The 18,368-nt window shown below is 41.0% G+C and overlaps 2 protein-coding genes across 2 annotated transcripts in view; one reads left to right on the forward strand and one right to left on the reverse strand.

The window, feature by feature from the left end:
• The first annotated feature begins 437 nt into the window (after nt 1–437).
• LOC104529824 (dnaJ homolog subfamily C member 13) lies at nt 438–14,600 on the forward strand. Its single transcript, XM_010174234.1, has 16 exons — nt 438–625; nt 1,236–1,349; nt 1,688–1,804; nt 2,341–2,518; nt 3,623–3,714; nt 4,054–4,153; nt 4,621–4,695; nt 4,860–4,972; nt 5,382–5,551; nt 5,924–5,966; nt 6,876–7,049; nt 8,046–8,225; nt 8,462–8,602; nt 9,079–9,222; nt 9,984–10,083; nt 13,741–14,600. The coding sequence occupies exons 1-16, from the start codon at nt 575–577 to the stop codon at nt 13,836–13,838; spliced, it is 1,890 nt and encodes a 629-aa protein (XP_010172536.1). The 5' UTR covers nt 438–574; the 3' UTR covers nt 13,839–14,600.
• Nucleotides 14,601–15,980: 1,380 nt separating this feature from the next.
• The window catches only part of ACAD11 (acyl-CoA dehydrogenase family member 11), a gene marked incomplete at its 5' end in the record, with an annotated part of 28,651 nt that continues 26,263 nt past the window's right edge, over nt 15,981–18,368 (reverse strand). Inside the window, 3 exons of the mRNA XM_010174236.1 lie at nt 15,981–16,199; nt 16,685–16,794; nt 17,254–17,370. Coding sequence (XP_010172538.1) covers nt 16,085–16,199; nt 16,685–16,794; nt 17,254–17,370 — 342 coding nt within the window. The remainder of the gene's footprint in view (nt 16,200–16,684; nt 16,795–17,253; nt 17,371–18,368) is intronic.

Raw genomic sequence — 18,368 nt, forward strand, 5'->3', positions numbered from 1 at the left:
CCACTCAGCTTGGTGTCATCGGCAAGCTTGCCGAGGGTGGCACTTCTTAGCTATTGGATGAGATGAGCTTTGAACAGTCTATGTTGTTATTAACTCTTGTATCACTGCAATAAAAGGCTTATTATGCTGATATTTGATTGTGCTAGCAGGAACTGTTGTCTGGTCAGAAGCTATTATGCTAAATAGCTTCTGTAGCATTCAGCTCATCTTAATGCCCCAGTTTTTCTTACTTACCAGTGCTTATGTCTAACTACATTTATTAAGCCTACAACCCAATGATCTTACTGTGCTGTTCTGCAGCACCTAGTGTTTCATTAGGTATCAGTGCATAATTAAATTAGATAAACAGGGGATACCAGTTCTGTTCATTCTGGTGCAGAAGTGTTGGACAACTCTTTCTAGCTAATATTTCTTCAGTAAGCTCTAGCTTTTTTATAACAGTGTTTGTATTTTTCAGGAGGTAGCAAATAGCCTTGCCAAGCTCAGTCTCCTGGCCTTGAGTCGCCTCGGAGGGTATCTCTTTGAAGAACAAGCTACACCTGAAAACCCAACGATCAGGAAAAGCTTGGCTGGAATGTTGACGCCCTATATTGCAAGGAAACTTGCTGTGGTCAGTCCTACTGAGGTAAGCATCTGTTGGCCAAAACTTTCTCTAGTGATTTATGGAAGGAGTAGGTCACTTCTAAAACACTGAACTCTCTGACCAACCATATAGAGAACAGCAGTGTGATTTATCTTTGCAATTGGAGTATCTGCAAGGAAAAGAAACTGTTTCAGCCTCAAACACTGTGAATAGGAACAGTACCCTATAGAATAATATTTGTGAAAGCGATAGAGGAGCAAAGAAGTTGAGGTAGTTGTTGAAGGCTTATGGATATCGTGATAATGGAGAGCAAAGGCTAAACTACTCTCTTTAATGGTACCAAGAAAGTAATCTACAAAAAGAGGCTACAGATACTTGCTGCTCCCTCTCAAAAATAAGAGAATCTGAAGTAAGTGTGACTCAAAGCAGAATAAAGAAAAATTAAGTTATAGTTTGTATTGTACCAGATAACTTATGCATATTGTTTTTCCAGTATGTGGAAAACTTGACACTTTAAACCTGCTTATGAAATTAGTCTGGTTATTAATGGGATTAGATTGATTTATATCCTGAAACACACTGATTACTGTGAGTAATGTTCCAGAACTAATTTGAAAAAGTGTTACATCATGTTAAATTCCTTGTTTCTTAGACTCTTAAGATGCTTAACAGTAACACAGAGAACCCCTACTTGATCTGGAACAATGGGACAAGAGCTGAATTACTTGAGTTTTTGGAATCTCAACAAGAAAGCATGATTAAGAGAGTAAGATACTCTTTACTTTATATCCCACTAATACTTTTTTAAAACCATTTTGTGTTTTGGTACAGCTGCTTGTAATAGGGTGGTATAGTTAATACAAGTATACATTGCCTATTCTTGAGTCACTTTCTTCGTTCAGGAGTCTTAAAAAGAAAGCCAAAAACCTAAGAGTTTGCTTGTTTATTTCTTGTAATGTTTCAGTCTGTCTTGAGCTTCTGACTTTTGCTAAAGCTTTTAAGTTTCCTGTTCAAGTATTGTCTGTTTCATTATTGGGTTATAGCTTTACACTTTCTACAAGATTATTTTCTGTTTGAGCTTGTGCTGATTATTTCTGCTTAAAGGGTGAGTGTGACAAGAGCTATGGATCTGACTTTGTCTTCAGTGACCATGCAAAGGAACTTATTGTGGGAGAGATTTTTGTTAGAGTCTACAATGAGGTCCCTACCTTCCAACTAGAGGTGAGGTGTAGCTAAACCCTTCCTGTTGAAACTAGTATTTGGATTACTGTGTCTTTCTCTTCAGCTGTCATTGCAAACAGAATGGAGAAAATAAAAAATCCTATGGAAATTTCCTTCAACATGATCAGCATGTTATGGGTTATTTCTCTATTGGAGTAGAATAAATTAAAAAGAACAATGACTTTGTTATAAGACATGCTGCTTCAGATGGCTTAATGCCTTTTTCCCACAAGCATGCACTGCAGACACTCCAGTTTATTCAGTAATTCCAGGAGGTAATGATTCTGCCCTAGAGGCTTTGCTGTCCGTCTGTATATATGGATGAACATACACCTTAAGAATGCTGCTGAAGTAGTGGCAGCTTTCTAAGGGCATGTTTAGATATAAATAGGGTTAATGTGCTCCAGATCATCAGAGTAGAAAAACGTTTCCGATCTGTAAGAAAGGAATATGTGAAATGTAGGAAAAGTTATTTGAATACACTTTCTTCTGCTGTTGCATCACAAGCTGAAAATGTTCTCGTCTCTAATTTAAAGCTTCCTAAAGCATTTGCTGCAAGCCTCTTGGATTACATAGGCTCACAAGCACAGTACCTTCATACGCTAATGGCAATAACACAGACTGGGAAAGTAGAGTCCAATCAACATGGAGATCGGTTACGAAGAGTTGAAATGGCCCTGGAGGCTCTGAGAAATGTCATAAAACACAACCCAGGTAGGCATAAAAATGAACTTCCATGATAAGCTTTCTTGTGGACAACCTTAAAAAAAAAAAGCGGACCTCTGTAGTCTTTATCTTCCAGTGAGAAGGAAGCTTGTTTTGCTGGCTAACAGCATTGTTGATAAACCATATAGGCTTTTTTTTTTTTCCCCCTGGAGAACGTTATCAGTAGATGTATTAAAGTTTTGTGTGAAATCTAGGCCTTATGTATTTTCTTCTCTGAAACATTGGGTTTTAACTCTAACTCTAGCCTGCTGTTGCCAGGAAGACTTAAACGTCTTTGATGAAACTTTCTGTAATGCATCAGAGAATTTTAGCTAATTTTTAAACTTCCTTGCATCAAACAAGCCAAAAAAACCCCAATAAAACCAAACCCAAAACAAACCCTTGAGCTGAGCACTGCAAACTATTAACACCTAAAAGCATTTCAGGGTCTTACTAACGCAGGAGTAGAAGATGCTCTTGGGAGTGGGTAGCTAATACCAGCAAAGATTTATGAGCAGATACCAATGTACAGACTGGAAAAGTCTGTACACGTGATTAGGATGTTTTCCTTCAGTATTATATGCTAGTTCTAAAAGCAATTCCTGTTACTGTCATGATTTCTAATAATAGCTGGTTAGGTTGTTCTCAGACTGGATTCTCTATATTTGGCAATTATAAGCCTGAAGGCAACTGTTACTGCTGCAGATAGCCACCTTACTGGGAGCTGGGAGAATCTGAAAGGGCAAGTGGATTTGAAGACAAGAAGTACTGACAACTAATAATAAATAAAATAACTGAACTTGCTTAATTGTCTTGTAAGAATGCAAGTAACTAAGTAGTCCAAGGAATAGCTCAGTTACTTGCCTTAGAGGGAGGAAGTATCCTCTCATTTTGAAATATTGTTGACCTAAGACTTTGTGGAAGCTAGATTAATAGACAGGACTTCATAATTTTATCATTCTGTACTATATGAGCTGTTATAACTACTGTGGCAGACTGTATACAGATGTGTAGTCTTTAAAACCTCTCTGTATAGTGAAATGTGGGCTTGGAATGGCTTTCAGTGAATGTTTTGGCTAATACAAAGAGAATAACTTATTTGGTCTCTTGCAGGTTCTGAGTGTGAGTGCATAGGTCACTTTAAGTTGATATTCTCCCTTCTGCGTGTTCATGGAGCTGGCCAGGTGCAGCAGTTGGCTCTGGAGGTAAAAAAACAAACCAAAACACCCTCAAACCTCTGTGTCTGGTTGCTCTACGAAGTCAGCATAAACAAACCTGATTAGCACCTAAAAAGTATCAAGATTGGGCTTCTAAAGTGTCAGTTCTTCCTTGGAGGAACAAGGGATAGCTTCTTGCCTATGACTTTGCTCCCTCTGCTCCCTCCCTTCTCTGTAGTGACAAGACTTCATTTGATGGCAGGAATAAACATTGTAAATATTATCTATATTGGCCACTGAGGTGACAGACTTCATCATACACTGCGTTTTCTGGGCAATGTCTTAACAGCTGGAATATAATTGAGTGTCGTTTGTAATCTTTTACAGGTAGTGAACATAGTAACAAGTAACCAAGAATGTGTTAACAACATTGCTGAGGCCATGGTTCTTGCTAACTTACTGGCACTCCTGCATTCCTTACCTTCAAGTATGTACCATTAAATTCTTAGCCTTGCAAGGCAAAGGGTTTTCAGCTCAGAAACCTAATTAGAATGCAGCTGGCTGAGCTTACTACTGAGTTTTAGGTTGAAACAGCATTTCAGTGGGGATGATTAAAAAACTATTCTGTGTAACCTGTTTGTTTTACATGAGTGAGCTGAAACATTTGAATTGCAGGTATTCAAATTGTGTTTGGATTGCATAGTATTTCATTCACCGATTCTTTTAGGGAATTTAGGTAGTAAACATACAATTAAGAAGTTATGCCATACCAGAACGCATGATTGATTTGACATTTCTTAACTAACTGAATTTAGCTAGAAATCCCTAAGCTTGCAGTTGTCATAAGCTCTATTGTAGTTTTTATACAGCTTTCCTCTAAGATCAGTTTAGTTCATCTTTGATTAGTCAATAGTCTATACAGCACAAAGTTCTTAATACTTTTTATTTTGACAGGTCGGCAACTTGTCCTTGAAACTTTGTATGCTTTGACATCTAGCACAAAAATAATTAAAGAGGCCATGGCAAAAGGTACAGTATTACATTGAAAGCAAATGTTTCTGCAACACTGGACTTAAAGTAAAAACAGTGGCCAAATCTTACTCCTCCCTTTAGAGCCATCAGTGTGGAATTGCTGAATTCATACTACTTGTTAACAGAAATAAATTTGAATGCTTTCCTATCTCTTTGTACAGGTGCTTTAATCTACTTACTAGACATGTTTTGCAACTCAACTCATCCACAGGTCCGAGCCCAAACAGCAGAGCTCTTTGCCAAAATGACTGCAGATAAGCTGGTGGGTCCAAAGGTAAGAATCTTAACAGCTCTTGTTGGACCTCCTACCTTGATGTTACCAGCCTCTCTCTAAAGATGAAACAAAAAAAATCCCTCTTCTGTGACTGAAGCATTCATGTGAAGAGCAATCTGGCTTTTTCAAAATGGTTAACTCTTTAATCTATGAGCAGAATTCTGGAAGCAGTTGTACTTATTGTAACTACTGTAAGCAGTTTGTTTCTATTTGTAATTATTTTAACATTAGATACCGACCTGTCACTGGCTATCACTATTTAAAATTGTAGCACTATTTTATTTTCTGGTATTATGTTTTAAGAGTTGGCATTATAGCACTACAAATAATTTGACTTCCTGGAGTTCTTTATTTTTCTGTCAGTTAGTCTTATGGTATACTTCATGTCAATTCTATTCATCCTTTCTAGGTTCGAATTACACTAATGAAATTTTTACCTGGAGTCTTCATGGATGCCATGAGGGACAACCCTGAAGCTGCTGTTCATATATTTGAGGGAACTCATGAAAATCCTGAGTTAATTTGGAATGACAATTCCAGGGAGAGAGTATCAACAACAGTTCGAGAAATGATGCTTGAGTATGTGGAGACCTACTGACTAAGTGTTTCCTTAACTGAGGCACTCTTTCAGTGGCAGTAATCCAGAGTTGCTATAGAAAAAGTGTCAGAGCTCTGCCTTTAAAAAGTAGAATCTTTGCAAGCCAGACTTCAGTGAAAAGCAACTTGTTCCCTGTTTGTGTATTTTACCTGTAACTCAGTGATACAAGTGTAGTTTGTGCACAGTCCAGGTATTTGCTCACTGCTCTAAGGTTTGGGAGGGGGTTACAGTGAGGAGAAAATGGGGTTTAGAAACTTAGAACTACTTCACAGTGATAGAGGGAGACTGAGGTGTCACGTAGGGAAGATGACTGCTTCTTTTACTGCTTGTTAAAATGTGTTTTCTTTTTAAAGGCACTTTAAACTTCAGAGGGACAACCCTGACACTAACTGGAAGGTAAAAGTTCACTGTTTCTGTTTTGAGTGCACCCAAGGAGACTATAAGCCAGCTGATAAGATATGCGTGTGTGTAACTCTGACAGACTTACCTCTTGAAGTACCAACAGGAACTCACTGCTGTGTTAACATAACTGTTTTAATATTGAATTGATGCTTTTGTTCCTTCTTGTACCTTGAAAGCAGACACTTTATTGGCAGCAGTTTTGCCAGTAATACTCTGAATATTCTGACAGTTCAGGTCATTCTAGAACTTACCAAAAGTCAGCAACAAAGAATACCAGTTTGCTGGAAAAAGTCCTGTCACTTATTACATAGCTGCAGTAAACTTGCTTTTGGTAAATGTTCAGAAACACTAGTAAGGCACCAGGTCTCAAATTATTGTCCCAAGCCATTCTATCACATCAGGTCAATCAGGGAGATGTTTGTCTGTAGTATTTCCCAATATCTGTGAAAGGCCAGGCATGACTTCCTCCCAACAGTGGTCTAGTTAAACCTTAAAGCAACTTCTAAACACATGCAGGATGGCTGTTTTGATGGAGGTGGAAACTGCCCTAGGTTAATGGTTAGAAACCTTCCCCTGAAGTGTGCAAGAAAGGAAAGGGCTGTTGTACCAGCAACAAGGCTGATATTTCTCTTGTAGTGTTCACCACTAGGATAGTTGTAGACTCAGTTACTTGTGTTCTTTGAAAGAGAAGTCCACTGTAGTAGTAATGCCTGCACTGTTCTTTGTACTCTCACTTCTTACCTCATGTTTCTTCAAGATGAAGTATTTGTTGATCTTGCACAGCTCCATTTTGGAGAATACAGTTAGTTCAGTGACCCTTACCACTTAGTCATGGTGTTAGAGAAACAGTTACAGCTCTCACAAATACTTTGCCAATAACTGCTTCTACTTACAATTCAACAGCTGCCTGAAGACTTTGCTGTGGTGTATGGTGAGGCAGAAGGTGAACTTTCTGTGGGGGGAGTCTTCCTAAGGATTTTTATTGCCCAGCCGGCCTGGGTTTTACGGAAACCAAGAGAATTTCTCATTGCACTGTTGGAAAAGTTTACTGAACTACTGGAGAAAAATAACCCCCATGTAAGATGATTTTCCTGATTCTGTTCTTTGAATTTGTTTAGCAGTCTTAAGCTCCTTGTCTTTTAGTATCTGATTAACTTAATTTCTCATACTTTCTTCCCAACATAAATTTTTTTTTCTGCTTTCTGACTCTCTGTAAAAGCATGTAGATATGTTTAGGCAACTTCTGAACATGAGTCAGTGCTTTCAAAGTCCCTGAAGCCACAAAAGTAGCTTCAGTAAGTCTTAGAGGCTTATTTTATGGTAGAGATGAGGCTTAACAAATGAAGTGTCTTATTCTATGACTGACTAAGCTAAGAAAATGGCACTTGTTCTATACTGCCTAAAAACTTGCAGGTCTTGAGACTTTTAGTGTCCTTCTGCAACACTAAGTTCCTGCTGTGGTGTAAATTATGTGACCTGTACAAGACTGCCACCTAACAATCAGCATAATGCAGTAGAACTGATGTGTTACAGTTTGAATGAGGACGATGTTCAAGTTGGTAACTTAATGATATTACTAATAATTGAATTTTAAACTGTTCAGACAGATTCTGGGTTAGACTTGCAGGGAGGCAACTAATTTGCACATTGAATAAAACAGACATCTTTGTAATAAAGATGTGGCAGCAGTTTGTATAGGCTTGCAGAACACAGCAAGCATGGTGAGTGGTCAGCCTATACACCTGTGCTCTCATGCTTCCGCCCAGCAAGTTGGCACGTGTGCTGCTGTGCCTGCAGCAGCTGCAGCCAGACAGTGGCTTCTCTAGAAGAAGAGAACAGAGCTGAGAAACTTGTGTGATCTTTGTTCATGAAATTAGTGAAACGTCTGCCACTGTTGGAGCTGATCGTGTTCTTCTAAACTTCTTGTTTTCACAATTTCAAAGCAAAGTGACATGATAAATGTATTAAGGGAAGGAAAATCTATAATGCAGGGCAAGTGAGAAATGTTACTATTATGATGATACATAAGGCTTTACTGAGTTATATTTTCTGTTGGTTTTTGGTTTTCTGCAGGGGGAAACTTTAGAAACCATTACCACAGCAACTGTGTGCCTGTTCAGTGCCCAGCCTCAGCTAGCTGATCAAGTTCCTCCGCTTGGTCATCTTCACAAGATAATCCAAGCTATGAATCACAAGAACAATGCCATTCCGAAAAGTGCCATTCGTGTCATGCACATATTGTCTGACAATGAGGTACTGAATCGTTTAACTTCTCAAGGGGAGGAAAAAAAACCCACGACTGGAGTTACTTGTATTGTTTAGTAGTGTTCCTAGAAGGGCATTATTCCGACTGTAAATACATCATACCAGATAGAGCAGGGACTTACAGCTAATTAATGGGGAATTGGTAGATTAAAGACACTGAGAAATTTATGGTCTTGGCTGACTATGTCTGCTACAACCATGAGGCTGTTTCTGTTTCTCCATAGCTTTGTGTTCGAGCAATGGCATCACTAGAGACCATTAGCCCTCTCATGAATGGAATGAAAAAGAGATCAGATGTCATTGGTGTAGCCTGTGAAGCCCTTAATCGAATGTTTCAGAAGGAACAAAATGACCTAGTAGCCCAAGTAAGTGGTATATTTTCAGTCTGTAAAAATGTTTATATTTGGCTATCTAATCTGCTCGTAAGAACAGAGATACCATTTAATGTCAGTGTCCAGGGAGCTTCCTAGACGCCATAATGTGCTGAAAAGCTGGAGAAGTCAGAAGTCAGTCCTTTATCCAAAATGTGGACCTGTTCAAGAATGCTTTCTGAGTGTTGAAGCTTAATGTGTAGGATAGTGTTGGCTTGTGTCTACTGAGAAAGTGTAATGTAGGAATGCCAGCTAATTCAGCTGAGTTTACACCCAGAGAAAGCAGAACTGCTCACAGGATCTTTGCTTTCTCTTGTATGCATTTGTATAGCTTGGGTAAAATTGACTAGTTAAACGTACCTACTAAAGGCTGTTGGTACTTTTTGGTTCATACTGATGCTAGTAACATAAACCATCCGTATGGAACTTCCTAGTCCCTGTTAAGACAACTCATTTGGCTGTGTTCGCAGGCTTTGAAAGCAGATTTGGTCCCTTACCTTCTAAAGCTGCTTGAAGGTATTGGTCTTGAGAACCTGGAAAGCCCATCTGCAACGAAAGCTCAGATTGTTAAAACTCTGAAATCTATGTCTCGCAGCCTGCAGTATGGAGAACAGGTCAGTACTGACAAGTCCTTAACTGGACTTTGTACACTTGGAATATCAAACTGTCATGTGCATCAGTCCAGCTAAAACGTGTAACTACAAAATCATTATGGGTTGGAACATCTCCATCTCTTGTGGGGAAGTCATTGGTTTAATGCATGTGAAGAGCACTTACAAAAAAAGACAAATCCCAAGTCCTTCTGAACACTATGTTCTATAAGCTTCTACTGACAACTCTCCAGAACTTGTTAGAAATGTAAATGCTTTTCTGTTTCCTGGATAAACACTGTTGGAGACAGCTGTAGTGGTGTTACGGGTGTATATACAAGTTGGTAAAACTTCTCGCAGTAACTGTGCTCGTTCTTGGTGTCTTTCTCTTAACCCTGTGTTGAAAACTTTCTCAAAGGGAGGGAAACTGAGGATAGGTCTTTCCTCCAAGTTGGCCCTGTCTTGCTATAGTACAGGAGGAGTCCTGTTCCACCTCAGCTCTAGATGTATGGCAAGTGGCTGCTTGCAGGGTTGCTTTTCCTTGTTAGCTAACTGGGGGATGAGGGAAAGTGAAGCTGCTAAGTGACTTTCCTTTACGAGCCTTCGGCATTGTGTCCAGCTGCACAATTCAAATGGAAAAGCAAGTTGCTACAGTCTCTGTGGAAATGTTTGATTCTGTTCACAGCCTAAACTACTGCCTGGTTTGGTTCTAGAAAATTAATTTCTTCCCCTAGAATTTTAAAAGTGTCATTTGCTCACTGTGTTAATCTCTTCAAATACTGTAGGTAAATGAAATCCTGTCTCGTTCTTCTGTGTGGAGTGCCTTCAAGGATCAGAAACATGACTTGTTCATTTCTGAGACGCAAACAGCAGGATACCTCACAGGTTACCAACCTTTACTATTTATGTCCTGAATCATACTGAACTGTTATGTAATTGTCAGACTTGAAACTGAAAATGGTGTTTATCCTCAGGATCTAGTGCCATCATGTGACCTGAACATTCCATGCTGTAAAAATACAGTGAGCTGTAAAAATCCAGTAAGCTTTAAAAACACTTATCAGAAGCTCAACTTTTTTTGTGGTTAAGAATATATTTCTCTGGGTACTGTGCCTAATTCTAAAATATCAAAGCAATGGAATCTGGACACTGGCAAGTCTTGCACGTATCCTGTAGTGACAAAGCAGAGACGTAATCAGAACTAGTGAGTGACCGTAACTTTCCATGCTCTCTCAGGGTCAGTCTGCTTGAGCTCTAGAAAAAATTGTTCTCTGAGGCTGGGGGAGGAGGAGTAAACTTTCTTCAAAATCACCTAGACTGTTTTTATTAATTGTCATGTGAGTTACTCTGCCTTAGTGTCAGGTGCATAGTTGTAGCATTGGAGCAGTTTGAACATTAACAGCTCAGAGCATGAGGCCATGTTCCAGTCAGACACAGTGCACTGGCAGGGCCCTTCTCTGGTGGGAATGGCTGCCTGCCTGTACTCAGAGCTTGGGGCATAGATGTAAATGCACCTGTAGTGCACCGAGGGGGAGTCCCTGCTGGTGTCACCAAGACTGAGGTGGCACCCTGGGCTGCAGTTTCAGTCCCACTTGCAGTGGAGGAGAGGATTCTAACTGTGCATGCTGTGTGCATACAAAGGAGAGCAACTGATGAGAACTCCCCTGATGGTAATGGCACGGTGTGGGCAGAATCCTAAACAGTTATCATAGAATCATAGAATGGTTTGGGTTGGAAGGGACCTTAAAGATCATCCAGTTCCAACCCCCCTGCCATCAGCAGGGACACCTTCCACTAGACCAGGTTGCTCAAAGCCTCATCCAACCTGGCCTTGAACACTTCCAGGGAGGAGCAGCCACAGCTTCCTTGGGCAACCTGTGCCAGTGTCTGACCACCCTCACAGTGAAAAACTTCTTCCTAATATCTAATCTAAACCTCCCCTCTTTCAGCTTAAACCCATTTCCCCTTGTTCTGTCATTAACTGCCCTTATGAAAAGTCCCTCCCCAGCTTTCTTGTTGCCCTCCTTATGTTCTTACAATCTGAAAACAGCAAATCAAATTCTGGTTCTTCCTTCACTCACATGCACCATTTGATAGACACACCTTTAATGGCTACATTCGGCTGTATCACAGTCCAAAACTTTGCTATCACGGATTACTTGCTATATCTGAAAGTATTTTATGTAATGATGTTGTAGCAAACCTTGTCTAAAGCAACAGGATGCAAACCTCTGAATCCTCAATAGCCATCAGCTGAACAATCATTTGGTCTTAAAAGATTAGCCTCCCAGGTAAGGTTTTGAAGTCCTTTGTGACAAGTCAATATGTGCCGCATGGAACTTTCTCATCTAACCCAATATAGGAATTTTGGTAAAGCTTTTGAGCGTAATTGAGTTGCTGGGGTATAAATCAGGTGGCTATAGAGACAGGAAGGTTTTTCTGGCAAGATACTAGCATGTATTTTGAGAAAATGAAGCAAGAGCCTTTCAAGTCTGGAATTGGCCATTCTAGAAGCAGATGCTTAATATTTTGAGCGTAGGTATTTTGTAACACATGATGTGTTTTTCCACACAGGAAAGACTTGGTGCTTTAGCTCTGAACAGGAGTTTTGTGTTTATTGTACCATTTAATGCCACTTTGACACAGAACACTTGATTCATCTGGTACTGAATTTCCTGGTATTTCATAAATACTATAAATTAAGACATATGAAGTAAATGCTGGCTGATGACTGGCTGAGACCTGAAACTGTACCAGATATTGTCAGGCTTAAGTCTGGGAGCAATAGAGCTATCCAACTGCCTTAAGGCCTGTGCTGCATTTAAATTGCTTAATGTTTAAGTGCGTACAAACGTAGAATGAAGATTCTGTACAGATGCAAAGTACAGCTGTAAACCAAACTACACGCTTTTTTTTAACCTGCCTTAATCTTGTATTCTGCCTTATGTCTTGCTTCAATTTTCTTTGCTATTTGCACTTCCCTTGAAACTTCCCTTTGCTTATTTCTCTTCCCTCAGGTGTCTCTTCTCCTTCCCTTCTAACTGGCAGCAGTCCCCTTCACCTGAGAAGTGGGCTTTAGATCTGCTCTGCCAGGCAGCTTGCTAACTTCTGTGTAGCTCTCTAAAGCAGGTAGATACCATCTCACAAAACGCACGCCACACTTGCTGCATTCCATGTTAACAGATGCATGTCATAAACTGTAACGGATGTGTGGTCCCAAAACAGCGATAAACTTGCCTTCAAGCACACAGCAGCAGCAAACTAACAACTGCAGGGGCTGATAATTGCTTGTACTGCAGATGAACTAAACTTCTCAAGTATGTTAGGAATCCTCTGTAATTAAAAGTTTGAGAGACAAGAGAACTAGTGGAGTTTTCTGCAGGAGGACATGTACACGTGTCTGGCTCTTGGAGAAGGACAGGTCCCCTTCTGAAGCCAGGCAGCTTTTTTTGGGGGTTTGTTTTTTTCACCAAAGGCACCGCTTGCTTTGCTCTCCTGCTTGCAGCAGCAGCAGTGTAGGAGTGTTTGCAAGGAGACAAACCATGCTCTGATGTTCTGGCTCCAGGTTGTAGTGTGAGAAGGGAGGGTGGGGCATGAAGGTATAGTAAATTTAGGAGGATTTAGTGAGGATGACTTGAGGGGGGGAGAGTAAAGAACCCAGCAGAATTTACCATGTTGCAGGTTAGCAGTGTAGGCTGAAGGTCTAATACCAAGTTGGTCACTATTGATGCAGGGAGATGTTGAGGGTGGGCAGTTTTCTACAGTCATTAATCTGATAAGAGCTGCTGTTGAAAGACCTCATGCTGCAACATGAGTTTTTACTGCATTTGTTGAAAGTTTCTATATGACTAAAAACTCCAGGCTTTGGAGGAGAGGAGCTTTGTCTGCAGTGCAAAACTGACTGACCCTATAGTAATTGACATAAATTTATTAATAGTCAGGGGTTCTGGCTCCAATCCAGAGCTTGTGTATCCCAGGAATGCTGTTACTTTTTCTGAGGTCACAAAGAGCTGCCTAGACAAGCACAAGCCAGTTCTGCTCACTCATCGGGCAGCACCTGAGCTTCCTTTAAATATGTGGCTGGGAAAACCTTCACAATGTGGAAGGCTTAAGTGTGGAGCCCAGCCCCAGAATGCATGCTTGAACTCAGGCCACTTCTGCAGCAGGTCCTTTCCTTGGCAAACGAAGGCCACCCCTTCCTTTACTTTACTTACCCTCTTTGCTTTCATGGTGGAAGGTAAGATGGATAGTGCTGGTGGTTTGGGTTCTTTTGTAACTTATTTGGCACATCAGGAAAAAAAACCAAAACACTGAGCAAGTTTGAGAATGGCCTTCACAAGCTGCTCCATCTTAGTGGGCTAAGACCTTAATTCCTAGTGTTCCTAAACTCCAAAGAATCTGAACGGAAACTCTTAAATGTTCTTGTTTAAGGTGTCTGGTTGACTTGGATGATGCATTTGGGTGTTACCAGTGGGAATAAAGTTGTTCAGTCACTCTTCAGAACCAAAACTAATCACCAATCTTCTGTTCTCTTCCCAAAAGGCCCTGGAGTTGCTGGTTACCTTACTGCAGGGACGACATCCTCTGTAATGCCCAACGTACCACCCCCGGTAGACAACGAAGTGGGAGATGTCAGCTAAGGACTGGAAATTCTCTTGAAAGAGAGAAAGGCAGACTGGCCAGTGATGAGGAACAGCACTTTCCTCCAACACATTGAAGTGAACTTCCTGCCTTTCCAAGTGTTTAATGACAGTGTTACTCCTTTTTCTATGACCTTTTTTTTGGTGGTGTTTTTTTTCTAGGAACAGTCAGTGATTCTAACTATCACACTGTAACACAAGAAAGCACTCTGTGGATCAGCTGAAATGGGTACACAAGAATTTTTTCTTGTTGTACATTAAGCACATTTTGTTCCTTTATATTTGTTTACAAGACTGTGAATCAGACTTTCCTAGTTTTTATATTTTATGAATTAGCATGACTGGAGTTGAGCTACAGTCTAGAGGAATTGGGCTAAAATCACTTTGACCTCACAGACCTCCCCCCTCTGCCAAAAGGCATCCCTTCTTTTCCCAGTCTGATGTGATCACTCACATTGAACGTGAGTTGCAAAGGGTTTGTCCCTGCACCAGTTCACTGATGTCCTTAATCATTAACACTTTCATCTTCCCGAGATCAAACAGCATTAGACATTTGTATGTATAACTGGCTTGACCAAATTGACAAAGCTTCAGCAAAAAAACTTAAAGTTGACATGTTATGTAAGAAATTAGTGTAATTGTGAAATGTTCTATACATTATCCAGTATATAAAAACTTTCTATATTGAGTGTACATTATACAGATCATTCATATGTACATAAAATTTTAAAATAAAGGGAATTAAGAGCCTTGTTAATGAGATAAAGGTGGTGGTCTTACGTAGCTGTTCTTTGAAGGCTTGAGAAACAAGGCTGGTCAGTGTGGCCAAACAGGGGTCCTGGGCATTCTCACTTGGAAAAACACATTGTGTGGGTTTTGACAGCCTGGGGCAGTGGTGCAGTGCAGGTTCTTGTGTATTTGAAATGCACAAACAAGAGGAGACTAAGATGGATGGAAATATAAACAATAGTTATTGCTTTTGCAAAAGAGATTGTAATCTTGGGTTTTTTAGGTATAATGAATTGATATGAAGTAAGAAACTTATTTGCGGAAAGCTTCTGGTTTTAGGTACTACCACCCTAACTGACTTCAGCAGCCTTCAGGTGAACACTTGACTGTAGGTGAAGACTGAGCCAAATGGGGCATCTTGTCTCCAAGCTCCACCACAATGCTAGGGTGGTTTGTTTGTCTATGCAAAAAGTCAGCACTTGTATCCTTAAGTTAATTGTTGATCAACCCTGTGTAAGTTGAAAAGTGATTGTCCTACTTTTATAGGAAGTAGAACTACTGCTAGAGTGGTATGCTGTGCTCTGCCTGCTTCTGTTACTGTGGGAACAAGCTCTGTTGTAACTAATTAACATGAAAGATTGTTACAGAAGCAGAGCTGAGAGATGCTGACCTGTGAGAACTTCACAAAGGTGTACTGGACATAAAATGGCAGAGCCTGTTTTGGCAGCAGAGGAGGCCATGAACTGCCTTGTGCCAGTCAGGGCTGGTTCAAGCCAAAACTCCAGTTCCTCAGAGGTGAAGGTGCCATCTGTGCTTAGACCTATTTAAGAAAGGGTGGGAGCAACTGAGGCTTGGAGCAGGCTTGTGAGGCTGCAAGGGAAAACACAAGGGGCACTGAGAAGGAAATGTGGGATAAGAAATGAAGTAGAAGAGTAAGAAGCAGGAAGCAGCAGACAAACTGCTTCAGACTGACCCAGCCTCCTGTGCTGCCCCTAGCCTCATGTAGCCTCATGTAAGGGGAGGGAGGGGAAGGACTGACTGTTGTATCAGTGAAAAGGAGTGCAGCTGAGAGCAGGAACTGGGGAGGAAAGGGGGTTGGACTGAGGATGGGCTTTGGAAAGGAAAAAGGCAGGCATTAACCTCAGTGTCACTTAATCAAAAAGTGAAGAGTTTGCAATAAACTAAATTGGGTGAAACTGCTGAGTCAGAACTGTTTTGCCTGCAACACAAGGATAAAGAGGGCTTTGGCTCAGAGCAAATAAAGCACTTTAGGCCGGTTAGAAAATAGATTTTATTTAGTGTTAGAAAGAACCCAGACCAAATTCTGGTATTTACATGGCATTCTGCAAACTTTTAAAAGCAAGCCCCTGATTATTAAATGTAATAATCACAAGTAAAGAGGGAGAGAATGTGTATCGTTTCAAGCTAGAATCAAGTTTTTGATCCAATTTTACCTTAAACAACACTATTGCACTGAACAAAATCTTCCATCCATTGGAAACAGCTTTATGCTGACATTAGATTTTAGCAGCTATCTGCTTTGACTGATCAAGCAGTTCCCACCTTGCAATTGTTGAGAGATGAACTTCATCAGGTCCATCTGCCAGGCGCAGGGTCCGTATATAGGCAAACCTGTGTTGGGAGAGCTGAATGAGGGGCAGGTTTCTAATCCTGCCACAGCAGCCAGCCAGGCTGACAGCAGGAGCTCCCAGCACTATTTCACCTATAGCTGCCCTAGCAGTACTCTTTGAAAAGAGCTTTCACACAGGAGATACTGCAGCAAGATTGATTGTCCTGGGAGGACTGAGATGTGTGGGCTAGAAATGCAGAAGCTTGCTTCTCTCCAGGGACGTGAGCGGTAAGATTGAGCTTTAGAAACAGATCCTCTTTGCTGCTGATAAAGCAGGCAAGGACCTAAAATTGGTTTTGTTGTTAAGGCTAAAGCTATGCAACTGCATTAGAATTAAATTATAAAAGCATTTGGTTTAAATTTTATAGCTTAAAGGCATATGGACTGTTACTTTGAGCTACCCGAGGTGAAACAGCATGTGCTGGTGTTATAAAATTATCTTAAGAGGAATGCTTAAGAGTCTACAGCTCAGTCTCCCTTTACTCACATAGAAGCCAAAGGAAAATCCTGGGAAACTCCAGCTCCACCACACACTTGGATTGCACAGTCAATCACTTTAAGCACAGCTCGAGGGACAACCACTTTGGTCATGGCTACCTGGAGTTAGAAGAGAACTCCCATTATCAGTAATAGTTTCATAATCAACAGAAAATATTAATCTAACAATTCCACTGATGATTGGTATCTCCCAGTACATTCCTTCCTCTTTGGATTGGATGAGAGCTCTGCTGTTCCTGTTCCCTGGGTGAGGTAAAACTGTTTCCAGTCACCCAAAATTACCTCACTGTGTTGAGACAGGTGAGCAATACTTGAACTTTAATTTTTAAACACTTTATCAGATTGATCTCAAAGTTTTTAACTGAGAACACTTTCCAATCTCATGACAAGCAAAAGCACATCTTAAGGCTGTCTATTTTCAATATGAAGCTCCACCATTAGAAGGATAACTTTTAGCCATCTGTTTTAGTTTGTATTTCAACTCGTTAAGTGTACAGGTATTGCATCCCCAAGTCCTAGCCTAAAGCTAAAAAAAAAATAATAATAAAAAAAAATTACCTCTTTTCTTGCTTTTCTGTTGCCCAACATGTCAATCTTGCAGGCTGTTTTCAGTGTAAGCAGTCGAGCCTGTTCTATGCTAAGGCGGCACTCAGCGATCCAGTGGGCAACAACTTCCTGCAGAAACCAAAGCCAAGCAGCAGAAATTCAGTTAACGCCTCCCAGCGTAAACCTGCTCTAGGGAAGATGCCCCTGTTGCTCAGTGTGGGGGTGTTCAGGCATTTAGTGACACCATGGTGCAAATTAAAGCGAGTTTGATGCATGTAATCTAGTTTGAGGGGGAAAAAGGAAAGAAAGCACTTGACTGACAGAAATACTAAAGCTAGAGCAGTTCTTTTCTTGGCAGGAAAGAGGAAAAACTCCAGATTCAGACACACTCAGATTTCCTGGTTGGACCTGCAAGCCCTTTTCCTGAAGCCCTTCAGAGCCTGCACTGCCCTCCCTGCTTTCCCTTCCCTGCTGCCAGGACTCGCAGCCATCTCCCTGTGTAACATGCCCCAGTATACAGAAACTGGGTGGTGAAAGAGAAGAACAATTCTGGTTTTCTTAAACTACTGCTGGTGGTGTGTTACACAGCCAGGCCAACAGCTGCAGGGCGGTGCCTGCTGTGTCTGGCTGTTCACATTGATTATGAGTTAGTAGCTCCCTTGATCCAAACCAAGTTACAGTCTTGGCAGCCCTTCCCTGCTCCTCTTTGCTAACTGCCCTCTGCAGCCAACATACCACAGTAGAGAAAAATGTCCATTGTCAGTGCAAAAGCTGGGGTCTCAGCTTGGCTTGTGCCAGCAAAGGTGCTCTGAACTTGGGTGGAGGTGTTCAGACACGCTCTGTTGCTGGCAGCTCCCAAGGCTGTAACTAACTAACTGCCACGTGGGCAGTGGTGACAGTCAGCCTGTTACCCGAGGCAGCCAACAGCCTCACCTCTTCCTCAGCTGTCCCACAGCAGCGAGGAACCTACGCTGGCTGTGCAGCAGCCCCCAGGTCTGGCCTGTGGCTTCATCAAACAGCAGTTTTACTTTAATGAGCTGCAGTCATCCAACTCCTGATTCTAGGTTAAGGTCATGAATGGAAGTTTGGCAATGACATGACTGGAAAATGGATACATAAGATTATTC

The sequence above is a fragment of the Antrostomus carolinensis genome, unplaced genomic scaffold (genome assembly GCF_000700745.2).
Source record: "Antrostomus carolinensis isolate BGI_N321 unplaced genomic scaffold, ASM70074v2 scaffold46698, whole genome shotgun sequence".
NCBI classification, from domain to species: domain Eukaryota; kingdom Metazoa; phylum Chordata; class Aves; order Caprimulgiformes; family Caprimulgidae; genus Antrostomus; species Antrostomus carolinensis.